General features: G+C 46.4%; 1 protein-coding gene across 1 annotated transcript in view; it reads left to right on the top strand.

The window, feature by feature from the left end:
- GCH1 (GTP cyclohydrolase 1) overlaps positions 1–15,115 on the top strand; it is a 39,016-nt gene extending 23,901 nt beyond the window's left edge. Inside the window, exons 3-6 of the mRNA XM_074998640.1 lie at positions 1,776–1,831; positions 6,985–7,016; positions 8,641–8,725; positions 11,145–15,115. Of these exons, the coding sequence (XP_074854741.1) occupies positions 1,776–1,831; positions 6,985–7,016; positions 8,641–8,725; positions 11,145–11,271 (300 nt within the window). The 3' untranslated portion in view covers positions 11,272–15,115. The remainder of the gene's footprint in view (positions 1–1,775; positions 1,832–6,984; positions 7,017–8,640; positions 8,726–11,144) is intronic.
- Positions 15,116–15,398: the final 283 nt, after the last annotated feature.

Below are 15,398 nucleotides of genomic sequence, written 5' to 3'. Positions count from 1 at the left end.
AATTTAGATTGAGGTCCTGCAGTAGTGTAGACAAGGCCTAACTCTGGAAAACAAAGTCTCCTTTCCACTCTTGGCTTTCTATTTGCCTATTCTTGGTTTACTGTGCAGGATGTATGTACTTCTTTTTCACTGCTTTGTGGCAGTCAGTAAATTCTTGTTACATCTGGAAGTTTAACCTGTGTGGTTTGGAGAAATCCCAAGCACCGAGATGGTCCTTCTGTATGGTTTCTCCTCTTGTGCTCTCTGGACCTTGATTGTCGCAGGTGGTTAGCTGGATGACGTGGCGTCCTTCTCCGCATTGTTAGACTGGCCATGCTCCTGTTGGGTACATCAAACAGGCTCTTCAACAAATGATGGGTTTGTAGCTCAATCTAAAACTTAATGGTTAAGCTGTTTCCTTCAGGCAGCAAAGCCATTGCTTATTTCCAAATAACTGCTACAAACCCGTGCTTTGATCTGAAATGTTTCATGTCTTTCAGGTGTCAATTGGTTGACTTACCCAACAGAAAAGTGATAGAAGTGAGGAAATTAGCCAGGTAACTAGGCATATTATGATACCTATAGCCACAGGTACAGCAAAATAGGATTCTGAAAGACCAGTCTTCCAGAAAAAATGATATGAAATAACCCTGTACCAATCCTTTCCTGCTGCCATAGGTTGGCAAACATGTTCTTTGGGTTTGCCACCCACACCAATGGGTCACCTGTAATCTGCTCTAAGGATAAATCCACTTTGCTGCAGTAGCTTTTTTCACAACCCTGAACATGATTTTTTCTCATCACATATTTGAAAATTTATCACTGCTTTTAGGATCATCTTTAATAGTGAGAAGTCTATTGTTTCACTATTGTCTATTTAGTTATCAAATACGAATGCTCATACAGTAATAGCATATTTGAATGAGATGGAGGGTGGCTTTAATTTCAGTGTCCCAAGACTTTACCCTTAATTCTTTAATTCTCTGTTAAAGTGTATTTCCGTTTGCCCACTCAACACTTCTTGCCGTGTGAGCTTTCCAGTTACAGTAAAAAAGACAGTCTTTCTCCACAAATTTTTTAAGGCCTTGAAAGAATGCTCCACTTATTTTTAGCTTAATTTTGCTGTGCTGAGTAAGACTAAGCCAGTCTCTCTTGCATCTGATGTAAATTCTGCATGTACTTTGTAGCCATCTGGAGACTAGGTATATAAGCATAATCTTGAGTTTTTAAGGGCAGATCTACACTACCCTGGAAGATTGATCTGCTCGGTCAATCTTCTGGGGTTCGATTTTGCATGTCTAGAACGGACAAGCAAAATCAACCTTTCAGAGGTCGCAGTCAACCCCTGTACTTCTCACAAGACACAAGGAGTAAGGGAACCCAACTAGAGAACTCTCCCGTCGACCTGCTCCAGTATAAACAGCCAAGTTAGCTGAGCTCATGTATGTCAATTTTAGATACGCAATTGCCGTAGCTAGAATTGCATGTCTGCGACTGACTTTTTTATCCTAGTGTTGACATAGCCTAAGAGTTGTTGGGATCTGTTCCAAAACACTTGCCTACTTTAAACAAAGATGCTGAACTCACTGGGCATTCTCAGTCTCTGCTTGCTCTTTAATCTGTCAGACATGCATGGTGTCCTGTCCTTTCCACACGCCAAAACTTCTGGATTTGACCTGGGAGTGGGTCTAAAAGTACAAAATATGCATTTGCTTCACGTCTAAAAATATGCATGAGCATTAAAGATGTCTCAGAAAGTATTTTGATCCAGTGAATGTTTGTCACCCTTTCTCTAGGTACATATAGGTTATCTTCCTAACAAACAAGTCCTTGGTCTCAGCAAGCTCGCTAGGTAAGTGCTAATTTAATGTAAGCGATCCTAAATTGTAAGATGGATTCCAGGCTATGTTAAGTGTGCTAACTTGAAATCTGGTCCCCTTCTAAGCCCAGCAGTAGTAGCTCACATTCTGGACTGGGGTTTACAGCAATCCTTCTCAGTAAGTTACTGAAAAACTAAAGCTAAATTGCAGTTCCTTATTGCTTTAAGCTGATGGAGGGCAACCTGCAGCCCATTGGGATTCTGTGTTCAGACCACAAGGCGTTTCGTTTATTGGTGCCCGTGTGCAAGGTCACCAGATTCCACTGGTTTTCTTCTGTAACTTTTTCCTGCCAGTGTTACCAAAGTGACACGTATGTAAAGCAAGGGCCCGTGAAGGAGGTGCATGCTGATTGCACACAACGTTGATTGTGAGAGCCATCTGCATTCAACCAAAGTGCTGCAGTGGATTGGTCCACGTGCCTCACAAATTAAGTACATAGGTGCAGTTAGCAAAACTAACCTGTCCCCGTAGACCATCTTGGTTACAATCATCTTCTAGCCCACAGAGATGGAGAACCACACCTGTGGCCTGCTCACCAGGTTATGCATCACTGCTTTAAACCAAAACAGCTCAGGAAGGTACTGATCGGGGCAGATTCATAACTGTGCTGAAGGCTACTCAAAAACACTGGTGGACAGGATATACAGTAGCACCTCAGAGTTATGGACTGACTGATCAACCTCCCGTCTCATTTAGAACCATACTTATGCAATTAGGTAGCAGCAGAGGCACAAAATATGAAAACAGTACAGTGCTGTGTTAGACACAAACTACTACACAATAAGTGGAAAGCAGCATTTTTCTTTTGCATAGTAAAGTTTCAAAGATGTACTAAGTCAATGCTCAGCTGTAAACTTTAGAAAGAACAACCATAATGTTTCGTTCAGCGTTATGAACCTTTCAGTGTTACTAAAAGCCTCCATCCAGGAGGTTTCATAACTCGGAGACTCTAGAAACAACGAGAAGTCCTGTGGCACCTTATAGACTAACAGATATTTTGGAGCATTAGCTTTCGTGAGCAAAAAGCCATGTCAGATGCATGAGATGAAGCAGGCCTTAGCCCACGAAAGCTTATGCTCCAAAATATCTGTTAGTGTATGATGTGCCACAGGACTTCTTGTTGTTTTTGAAGATTCAGACTAACTTGGCTACCTCTCTGATATCTGAGACTCTACTGTCCCAAAGTGACTGCAAGGAGTTATTTTAAGGCACTCCAGTTTTTGGAAGGCAGGCAAACAAGCCCAGTAAAGAACCTCTGTTTGCTTGGACACTGCATTAGGAACTAAAGCTTAAACTTGTAAATGGTAAACAGTTTTAAAACTAACACTTTCTGGATTATGTTCATGATTTGACTCTAAGATTTTCTTATCTATGTTAGTTGACACTTCAATTAAATCTGATATTTTGGATTCCCAATAACCTGCAGTGAACAAGGCTAGAGATGGATTTTATGGATGAACTTCAGATTAGGAACCAAAGTCGTCGTGATGCACTTCAGAAACCTATTTATTGTCATGGGAAAAGCTTTTCCACAGCATACAACCTTATGTCAAGTGCTGTGCTGAATCTGTTGTAGCAAAAATGGCATTTGTGGAGTGATGATGCTGTGTAGTGGCGACAAGGATGGGAGGTTCTCTTCTGGGTGGAAAAAATCCTCTGAATAAATGAGCTTTCGGAAAGACTATGTAAGAGTTAATTTATTCTCTGTGTGCCAATCCTCTGTGGCTCCCAGTCCGACTAATGAGAGTTAAACTTGTAAATCCACAGACATGCTGGGTTTTCTTAGCAGGGAGGGAGGGAGTCAAATACGCCACTAAGACAGTTAAAGGCAGCTTCTCCCGTTCTGCACTCCGTGTAAGAACGATTGTGAAGGGCGAGAATCTTAGACCATGAACAAACAGTTGTTGTAAGACTAACCTCAGATTCCTTGGGTTCGTCAGTCCCCCCCCGTTCTATTGCACACGGCCTGGCAGCTGGAAAAGCTGAACTGTGGTTCCGAGTAATGGGCACAGGCAGACTATGTTCAAAAGGCTCTAGAAGCTGTGTTGTGTTTAATGGGCACGATGTGGTGCGTGGCTGTATGTACAGGCCTGCTGACAGGAATTCTGGGCCCTGTGGCAGCACAGTCAATGGGCCCCCGTCTCCTTCCTTGGACAGAGCCACAAGCCATCCGCCCAGGGAAACACCAAGCACCTCTCAGAGGATCTCCTGGACAGTGATAACCCTATGCCTCACCTGCCTGGAGGGCCCTTTTCACTCTGTGCCACAGTTCTTCCCCCCAGCAGTCCTGTGCCAAGCTTGGGTCCTTCCCCCTCAGCCCTTCTGTGTCCAGCTCAGCCCCTTCCCCTCTCTGCCCCCCAGGCCTAGTTTGCCTCCCTCCACTCAACTCTTTTCTCCCAGCTGTCCCTGCCTACCTCTGCCCCCACCTCTCTGATCTTTTTCCTTCCCAACTAGGTTCCTCCTCCCCTCTCAGCCATCACTCCCCACAGTCCTGTGCCCGACTCTGTCCCAGAGCCCAGTCCCCCCTCCTCGTCCCAGCCTGCTCCCCTCAGTTCCCAGCCTGACTCCCCCTCCCTGCTCACTCACACAGTGACAATCTCCAGGCCACCTCCTGCCCTGCAGCTCCTTGAACTTAAAAAGGGCCTACAGCAGCAGCAGCACTGGGCTCCCTTCAGTCCACAGGGCCCCGAAGCAATTACCTGTTTGCCCCACCCGGTCGGCAGGCCTGTGTACGTAGCATGTGTTGCAGTAACACAGGGTGAGAATCTGCTGAGCTATTTTCAGCACCTCAACTCTGTGTCGTTACACAGACCTGGCGAGAAGCTTGTGGCATCCTCTTTTGCTTTTCTTTCATTGTCAGTTAGCACTAGAAACCTTTCGATGGGTGGCATTTCAGGAGTCATCCCTTGTGACGATCTGCGCTCTCGTGGCTGGAACGTCAAGAACAACCTGTTCATTGCTATTTTGAAGTAGAATTGCTGAAGATGACTTTCCCTGTTCACTAACATTTTACTTGACCATATTTATCGACGGGCTTTATTTCTTGATGTTTTCAGACACTGCTGAGGATCGCACATGAAATATAAATCAATTGGTTTGGGTTTACAATTGTTGGTAGTTGTCTCTGAATTGCGGCAGTACAAAGGATCTCTCGATTTAAGAATCACTTGTCTAGGATGATTCTTTACAGAGGTTGCAATACAGTCTAAAAGTGTGTAATTTTCTTTACCTAGGGCCACACAATGGGGTCTGAAATATTGACCTGTTGTGGATTTCAGGATCTGATCCTGTCCTTAAGACGTTGGTGTGGAAGCCTCATAATTTTCAATAGCAAAAGATCAGGCTTTCAGATTACAAACTATTATTCACAGTCATAATTTGTTTTCAAAGGCTGATGTAAAAAGCAGACTGAATGACTATTTCCCTTCCTTGCCCTATTTAATACAACCTACAGCACAAATGAAGATTTGTGAGGCTGCTGGTGCCTTGGGTATAATCTATCCTAATAAGATTATTCTAATTAGTTTGTATAGTCGAGAATGACCTGTGTTCGGTGCACAAACACCTTTCTCTAGATTCTAAAAACATGGCTTGCAAATCTATTGCAAACAATCCTATTACCACTGTACTTTGAGCCTCTTCTGGAGGATCTGAGAGTATTGGTCAACATCCTTTTTTTTTTCCTTTGGTACATTTGTTTATCGTGACTTCTAATCTGTGTTGGTGTCATAGCCCTTGCTTGTCAGGGGAAAGACGTGCTTTGTGCAATCCTTCCTCTGTAAATGATGCTCTCCTGCTTTTTCACAAGTGGCTAATTATGGGCAATGCAGGTCTGGTTTCTGTCTCGACTGACAAAGCCCCAATGCAAAAGCTTTGTACAGAGGCTGCTTTACACAACCAACAGCCTGTCTTATTAAGCATGCAGGATTTGCATACATAACCACACCTATAGTTCACCAGGCTGAAATTGTTTGTTGTTAAACATATTGCTCACCGAACTATATTGAGGCACTACTCCACAGCCTGCATAATGCCGCTGTACCAGAAGTGATTTAAACCTGCAGTCCAATTAAAAATCGGTATTTTCTTAATTGAAAATTGGTGGTTTTCAGACTGTGCCCTTGGAGCATCTCCCTTGGATTAAAGCACCAAAACCAAATAGCTCCTGTGCTATTCCAGTCTCAGAAATCGGCTTCTTTGAAAAAACGAGGAGTCCTGTGGCACCTTAAAGCGCAACAGCTTTATTTAGGCATGAGCTTTTGTGGGTCAGAACCACTCATTAGATGCATGGAGTTGCCAACGAAAGCTTATGCCCAAATAAACACTAGGCTATAAGGTGTCACAGGACTCCTCGTTGTTTTTACAGGTACAGGCTAACACGGCTCCCCCGTGAGGCTTGGTTCTTTGATGTTGAGACCACTGTCTAGGCTTTAAGGTACTGTGTGTCTAGGCCCACCAACCGCAAGGGGGAGCAGGGAGTTGCCTCGGAGCCTGGCATTTCAAAGGGGCCCAGAGGGCCAGCTGCTGCGGTGGCTGCTGCTGCTACTTTGGCAGCAATGGCGGCTGGATCTCGGGCCCCTTTGAATTGCTGCCATGGCTCTGAGGAAGAGGAGAGGAAGGGCTAATTGCCCCTTTTGCTCTTAGCCTGCCCCTTTCAGAGGCACAGAGCTTGGCCCCCTTTCCCCATGGCCCGTGGTGGCTGTCAGCCCTGCTGAATGTGCCGTAGCTTTGAGAAGCAGCCTTCAGCAGCCTGACTCCATTGCAGAATCCCAAACTAAAGCTGTTGTAAGGGGTGCAACAGAACGAACGGGCCACAGAACAGGACCTGCACAAGCCAAACAGCCCCGACCAAAGCCCCCAGGGTACTGGGGGCTACAAGAGTTTGCGACACCAGTAAGGCTGGCGCAGCAGTTGCCCTGCCCTGTTGCAGGCGTGGAGAGTTGTGAACCCCCCTGTCGTTTAAGGAATGCAGCCCTGATGCAAGGCTGTGGTGAGGATTTTCTCTCTCAGCAGACCCGGGAGTAGCTCATTCTCCTGGCTTTCCTCAGGATTAAACGTTCACCAGGTGACCATTGTTGAATCCTTGCCTCTGAGTTGCAATAACCAACATTTTGTTTCCATCTAGGATTGTGGAGATATACAGTAGAAGACTACAAGGTAAATCGATTTTTCATTTTTATAGAGAACTGCCACCTACACCAACACTTGTCGGAAACAGAACAGGGTGTGTCCCATTAGCAGATCACTACAGCAGGCCTGTATCTGGGCAGACTTTTGTGGAAGTCATGAGGCAGGGCATTTCTAGTCAGGCCCTGTTTTCTTGCCTATTGCCGCTGTCCTGAAAAGCAGCATGTCCCCATGAAAACAGCCCGACTTTGGCCATGAGACTGACTCAAGTGAAAGATGGTACTTCAGGTAGAGCCACCAAGACCAAAGGAGGTCAATGCCAGTTGGGGTGAGGAAGGTCTTATGCTGGCCAGAGTGTCTCCAGGAGGTGGAATTCTCGGGCTGTGGTGGGCCTGAAGATGCTGTGTGTTGAATCTTAAAAGCAAAAGCCAAGCCAGGGTGAGAAGTGGGCACAGGACAATGACCATCCTCGGAAGCAGTGTTCCGTGTAAGATGAGTGCTTCAGTAACCACCAAGGACAGATTCAGCTGCCACCCCGCTGATTAGCAGAGCACCCACAGCCGGCAGTGTGTGTTTCTATTGGCAGTGCACGTCTGCACTTGCTTTGGTGCACATAACAAAATTCATTCTGTCCATAGAGGGAGCATTGCTCAGCAGTGAGCCATGTGGCAGTCAGAGGAAAAGAGGCACGAGGCACCACTAAGAACCACACAGCTAAACTCAAGGCTGCCCATAAGGCCTGTATTTTCAGCCTCTGTAACCCCCATTAGATGTTCCCTCCTTATCTCAGGTTGGTCCTTTTATCCCAATTGCACCACTGTGTTTGGTCCTAAAACCATTACAGGAGGAGATCCAGTCTGGATCCAGATTGGCTTGGGCTCAGCCTGACCTCCCCTGACACTCTGTTCCGTAGCAAGACGTGACATATTCTTGGCAACAGAATTCTCAAGATGGCTTTGTCGGCAGCAGAGACCAGCTTGTGTGTGGCAGCCTGAGAGCTGGGGTGAGCACAGGGCACAAGAGCTCTAGACTGCAGGAGATGGTGGGACTTCCGTATTTTGCAAAGCTTCAGCTTGCATGGTTCAAAAAAAAAAAAACATTCCTTAACGTGCACAAGGAAAACCAGGGATCTGTAGGCCTGTGTCAAAGAAACTAATGTGAAAACCATGATGCAAGGCAACCAAATGTGATGGAGCATGCAGATGTTGCATAAATTGTACACTGCATTCCATGTCCTGCATACACAGATGTAAGTAAAAAGTAAGGCTTCCAGTTACCCAGCTAGGTGTGAGAAGCCTGCATGTACCACTCCCGCAACATGATGTATCCAGGAATTACAGGATTCGGGGGCAGCTCCTCTTGGAGACCGTAATGGGCTATTTTAACCCACTTACCTACTGGGTGAGGTTCATTGCCCCATGTAGTTGCACCTAGACCCTTTAGACAGAGAAAGGAGTCTCCTCTGCAGCTTTAGCTGGGAGCCAGCTGGGTTTTTGCTCAAACTGTAGAGCCTCCTGCACTAAGCTCTAGAGGTCCCAGGTTCGAGTCTGCCTGGTGGTAGTTACACTGTTGAGTAGCATTCCCTGTCCTCTGAGACAAAGACAACGGCCGCACGTGGCTCTTTCTGCCTCTGACCTCCTTGTTGTTTCCACAGTTCAAGAGCGCCTTACTAAACAAATTGCAGTAGCCATCACAGAAGCCTTGCAGCCTACTGGAGTTGGAGTGGTTATTGAGGCAACGTAAGTGACCAGATATGCTGCTGTTCTCCATAGTGAGGTACTGGTGCTGTGTATATAACCTTGGCAAGGAGAACTGGCAACCTGCCAAAATGTGTTCCTTGTGTGTTGCCTATCTCACCCCTGTGGCCGGCATCTCCTGCATCACACATAAGTGGTGTAGACAATGGAGCCACGTGGGTAACATGAGAGAAGGAGAGAATACCTCCACCAGCACTTTGGAGTGTTGGGCTGTAGCTTGACTAGGCCATGTGCTGCGCCCATGGATTGGAGCTGCTTCAGTGTGAGGTCGGTCTTATCTACCTCATGGTGGCAGCTAATCACTTAACCAGCAATTCACACTAGAGCCTTAAACACAAGTCCATTGCAATGGCCCATTGTCTGTCATCGTGACTTCCAGTAGCAGTCTGCTCGTCACCAATCAATAAGCAAATATTTTGATGTGATCGACATAACACTTTTGGTGGGGATTCCAAAGGCGCCTAAGAATTAGGCCAGGTCTGCACCATGTCTTAGAGTAGATTGTAGATATGGTCGAGCCTCCGACTTGTGCGTACATTGCATTCCTGGGAAAATTGGCATAAGTTGAATTTCACGCATCTTGAGGAGGGGGTTGCTGCTCTTAGACCCAGTGCTTCTTTCGTGCCATACAGGCAATGTGCCACACCGGCATCTTGGCAGCCCCAGCTGGGTGGCAGCAGGGACTGCCAGTCGTGCCCCTGGGAGCCAAATGGGGCATGGAGGTCTGCTGGCAGTTCCAGCCTGGGGGATCCGGATGGGGACGGGGGAACCCTGGTAGCCACGGGACTGGGAGCCAGCTGGGATGTGGAACTCCGCCAGCAGCTCCAGCCCCGGGGTCCCAGCTGGGGCTGAGGAACACCAGCAGCCGTGGGGCTAGGAGTCAGCTGGCTCCACACCCTGGCCGGCTTCCAGCCCCGGAGACCCCGCTGGGGGGAGCTCATGTCCCTGGCAGCCTTGGCAGGGGGTGGGCAGGGAGCCAGCTGGGTCCCTAGGGCTGGAGCTGCTGGGGGTGGGGGGGTTCCCATCCCAGCTGACTCCCACCTGCGGGGCTGGTGTGCTCCCCCACCACCCAGCCAGGATGGCACAGAGACTAAGCAAGCCTCCAGAATTCTACTTGTCAACCCCAGGAGTACTTAACTCCACTTGGCAGGTGTTCGCGTACGTACGGGAGTGACACGCATCTCAGGGTGCACTGTTGAATTTGAGTGTTATTCACATTAATGCAAGATACGTGCAAGTTGAATACGCGTAAGTCAAGGGTCCACTGTATGCAATTCCAGCTACAGCAGGTGCATAGCTGGAATCGACTTACCTACAATCGTCTCGTCTTACCTGAACTCTCCCATCGACCTCCGTCTCCTTGCGAGCTTGAGCAGTACAGGGGTTGATTGTCGCCCCCTGTCATGGCTCCTTCCCCACTCTAGCAAGACACATGCAGAAGTAGGGGCCAGCAAAAGTACCTCCAAAACCTTATCTACCAGGTTTTGGTATAAACTTCCCCCCAAAAATCCTAAAAACCTTAGATTTTGGGGATAAAATTCGCTGCCACCACCCAAGTAATAATAAGGAAACCAGGGAGAGATTACTTGGGAAATCTCAGCCCCAAAAGTAAAAAAACCAGGGCACAAACATTAACCAATACCAGGTTAACAAAAAGAAAAAGAGAGAACTTTTATTATTACAACAATATTCATGTTGCAAGCCTCATGACTAGATGGAAGAGTCACAAAGTAAAACACATGGGGCGTCTCCACCATGGGCCTAGAACTTAGTTACAAGGAAAGTAAAAACATTTCTAAAAAGTGCACAGACATCAGATCCCACTTCCCAAGCCATAAAACAATAAAGCCTAATGGACTTACCTAAACTTCACCCTACTTACAGAAGATTGGAGGGCCTGTCCTTGGAAGGAGATATTCTGTGTCTGTCTCCTTCATGGCTGGAAAGAAAAAAAAGCAACCGAGAACAGAGAAAAGGAGGAGCCAAAAAATTCAATTCTTACCTACATTCCCATAGGCCAACCCCACCTGGCTGAGGAGGTTAACCCTTTTACTCCCAGGCTGCTAGCTAACCCTCATGATCGTGACACCCCCGATAGTTCGATTTCATGTATTCCCACTAGACGCGTGAAACCAGAACCTGGAAGTTCGACTGACTGGGTCCATCTTCCAGATAGTGAAGGCAAACCCTTAGGGACTTACGTCCCACTGACAGTGAACAGGAACTGGAAACCTGGCTCCTTTGAAAACTGCAGCCTTGGGGCTTTTCCCAGGCTCAGCTGCTTATGAGGGATATTGGAGGTGCTTGTGGTTTAGACCTAGCACTGCAGAATAATTGTCCCCTGCTTCTCACAGCCGTGCTCGATACTTTGTGAACCTGCCTCCTCTTTTCTTTCTTCTAGACACATGTGCATGGTAATGCGTGGGGTGCAGAAAATGAACAGTAAAACGGTCACTAGCACAATGTTGGGTGTGTTCCGGGAGGATCCAAAGACTCGTGAAGAATTCTTAACCCTCATCCGCAGCTGAAAATGTGCCATTCGCTGAACGCACTCTGCTGATCGCATCATCGTCCCGTGTCGCTATCTGTCCTTACTGTTTGTACATCTCATTTTTAACTAAGTTGTGAGTTTTATGTGCGGTGAAAGAATTTTGATGGTAAGTCAAAAATGTAACCGTGAGGTAGCCCTGTGGATATCTGTGCTGTCTCCTGTGTCGCAGGATAACCCAGCTACCGGTAGTTTTTTACATATACTTGTTCCATCTACAGCAGATAGGTGGAAGCAGAACGAGGTTCTTCATCAAAAATAGAACTTTATTTGGCAGGTTACATACAGCACAACACAGGAAATACTGAAAGGTTACAGATCTTTGCTAGGTAGTATACGTGTCACATGTCATAGAATAGTAGAACTGTAAGAGACCTCAAGAGGTCATCAAGTCCAGTTCCCAGTACTTTCGGCAGGACCAGGAACCATCTAGATCATCCCTGGTAGATGTTTATCTAACCTGATCTTAAATACAGATTGAACCTCACTAGTCTGGCATTTTCTGGTCCAACAACATCCATTGTTGGGCATGATTTGAGTTAGCTTGATGTCCACTTATCATGGGTGTGGCCAAGTTTTCCGAAGTCCCATAAAGCTTTTTTACAGCCACCAGTCCTGGCTCTCAGTGTTCTGTGCTTTTATCTCTAATTTACCCCTAAATATCTTCTAAGAACCCAATAAGCAGTGGAAATGGTGGTAATGCTACTAGACAATATTGACCTCCCATTGTTCAGCAAATTCTCTGGTTTGACGCTGGTCAGGTCCCAAGGGTGCCAGACTAGAGAAATTCATCCTGTCTCTCCAATGGTGGAGATTCCATAACTGCCCTAGGCAATTTTTATTAGTGTTTACTGCCTCACATACCTAACAGGAAGTCCTGAATGATAGCCACTGAAGTGTCAGGATTCATACTGTAGCTTTTGATTGCAAATCTGCTATGTCTGTTTCAGTTTTTGAACATGCAGGTCATGCCTTTTTATGTGACAATCAGGTGACGCTTGTATTTTGTTAGTATTCCCCTTTGCTCTTTTGTGGCATTAGCAGTGTTACAAAGGCACGTTGTTATCTGTCTGGTCTCAGCATACAGGAAATTTAATTTCAACATTTCAGGGGCACAAATGCCTCAAAAGGAGCTTATTATATTATTTTAACTGTAGCACTCACTGTTTTAAAAGGAATCTTTATATAAATTGCTGTTTGAATTTTCAAAGAGTTAATGAAACCAAACAAATTTTTTAACCATTTTAATCTCATTATGAGTTTGCTTTCCTGGATTTTTTCCAGGCATTAACTGGGCTAAGTAATTAAATTACAACTCGTACATTCTGAGTAGCGCTTTTCTGTGCTGCTGCTTGTTGGTACTGAGTACCAGCACCTCGGCAGTCCCAGCCACAGGATTGGTGGGCAGCCGGCTTTACAAAAAAAGGCACTGATTCTGAGTAAAGATTTCTCTTAGGAAAATTGCACATGGAAAATTGATCTGGAATAAAATAGGGTGTGAATTTAAAGTGAGTTAACTGTTCCTCATTAATTCCAGGTGTGGGTGCTTTTACTCAAGAATAAAGAGTGCCTTTTTCCAAATTATTTTAGTTCACATCTATGGCACTTCTTATTCTAGAATAAGAACATCTGCACATGGAGTCAGTGTAAGGACTTGTCTAGCCCTGTTTATTTCAAGCTCACAATCTTTTTCCAACTCAGTGGCTCAATGCCAGGGAACTGAAGTGAGTGCTGATCTTTGACCATGGGCCATGTGCTTTCTGACAGCATAATTCCATATCAAGGTAGCCTTGTGAATACCTCAATATGAATTCTTCAACAGTTGCTCTTCTTTTATGAGGGCAACTGACCGAGGCATTTCCAAGGAGACCCAAATGAGTTAAAAAATATTTTCTTAATCCTCTGCATGTGAAGAAGGCAGTTAGCAAGACTTGATGTAATGTATTCAGTTACAGGGAAAATGTAATGAGTGTTTTGTAACTCCTAATTGGGACAATATGGTGCATAAATCAAAATCCTTGCTTGCTTTGAAAACCTAGGACGCGCACAAGCCCGTGCAGCCATTCATGGGGCCAGAGTCCATATCCATGTAGAGCTGCATCTCTCTGGGTGTGAATGTACTGTTCTCCATGTGCTAAGCTAAAAGGTGAACGGTGATCATGACTCTGCAAATCACCTCTTGTGGATGCAGAGGTTGGTAGTGCTCCTTCTTGTCCCACATGGAAAGGAAAGTAAAAGGACGCCAGTTCGTGTTCCCATCAGGCTCGTAGCTCTACAACAGGGTCGACATGATTATCAAACGCAGCCGTTCCTTAACTGCTGCACTTTGATTGCCAGCTGCCAGCAAGCCCCAGAAGTGTGTGGATGGTGTGAGTAAAGACTCTAATTTAAAGCTCTTCATGGTACAGGTTGAAGGTATCTACCCCAGCACTCTCTTGTCGGGCAACATCCAGAATCCAGTGTTGGTAACGTGCTAGACAGTATCGATCTCCCGTGCTCTGGCACCGGTCAGGTCCCACAGCTGCCGGATGAGAGAGGTTCAACCTGTATTGATTGATTTTAAAAAAAGCCTGTACAATGTTCTTAACACACTAACCCTATTCTGACCGCATGGGGCACTTGAAAGGCCTTTCTCTAAAGGCAGGTGAACTTTTCTGAATCAATCAGTGTTGAACAGGATAAATCCAGAGTAACTCAGCAGATTTCCCTGTCTACCCTGCAGTGCTGCTGCCTCCAAGCTCCAGCAGTGCTTTTGAGAGCTGCTGTGTGCTGTTAGGGTCAGTGTGTTTTGAAGCATATACTCATGCAGAAGCCTTAAGTCACTTTCGTGTGGAATGCTGAGTCGGGTTTGTTCGCTCTCCTTACATAGCAGCCCTTGAGGCAGCGTGAGGACCAAAGGGTTTTACACACACACACATTTGCCTGTGAGTCTGCAACTGTCATGTCACTAAACACGATCTTAGACCAGGTCTCCGTTACAAAGTGATGAATACGCTTACATTAGCCCGAGGGGTGAAAAATCTGCACTCCCAGCCAGGGTTCTCTCTTCCTACTGTCCCTGGCCCCAATAAATTTTGTTATGCACACTAAGGTGTGTGTGGATGTGCACCACCAATAGAAACACAGGCTGCCCCCTGTGCGCGCTCTGCTGATCAGCTAGGCAACACCTGAATCTCTCCTGGGCAGCCACCCAACTGCTGAGCTTACAGGGAACGCTGCTCCCACCTAATGCAGGGGTGCTGGAACTAAGGGTGTGGGGAGAGGGCTGTTTCTGCAGCAACCCCAGACTTAAAGTGGTTTTCGTTATATCCCGGGTTTTCAGTATGGTTCAACACCCCCACTACTGACAACACCCTCAGCTCCACTGACAAATGTGTGGCCTTCAAATGATGGGAAAGCCACAATCAAGTAGTTCTATCAACAGAGCTAATGCCCTGGGGGAGGGGGTATTGCTAAACTGCTGGGAAAACTGTCTGCATGTACTGTGTTGCTGCTCAGGGGATAAACCAGTGTATCTGTAGCGGCAAAGCCTGTGCAGAATAGACTAGCCGAACTCTTCTGGAGGTAACAGAAAGGGCTGAGCTTTTAACAACTTATCTCTGTCCAGGATAAAGTCCATGTTACACCACCACACTTCCATATTCACGTCATCACCAGCTGTGAAACATACCTCTCTGTCCGTGGGGCCTTGGTTTTTGTTCAGGTTTTGTAGGATTTGGTGCGTTTTGGAACCCTTTGTATTTGAGTCCAATGAGCTTTAATGACATCCTGTGTATATATGTACACTACTCCGTGTGCTATTGTACCCATAAAAAGTCTATTGAGTTTGAAACATTGCGGTATTCTCTGTGGGCGTGTACCAGCATGACTTGCAATGGTGTGTGTTTACCCCAGGCTGGACTCAGAGCAGCGGCATGAACAGGAGCAAGGAACAGGGGCTGGAGAGTACTCTTGGGGCCTGCTAGCACTCACGTGCTCTGTGGAGGGAGAGCGGTGGTGGGGGAGGGAGACATTGAGCATGGGACCAGTGGGGAGGGAGAAAGGGCGAGAAAATGAGAGGCAAACGCTAAAAGCACGAAGGGAAGAAAGCAATGGAACCTGGGACGG

Source organism: Carettochelys insculpta, chromosome 6 (assembly GCF_033958435.1).
Source record: "Carettochelys insculpta isolate YL-2023 chromosome 6, ASM3395843v1, whole genome shotgun sequence".
Taxonomy (NCBI): domain Eukaryota; kingdom Metazoa; phylum Chordata; order Testudines; family Carettochelyidae; genus Carettochelys; species Carettochelys insculpta.
Note: the sequence above shows the minus strand (reverse complement) of the source record. Positions and strands in the feature narration are given on the sequence as shown.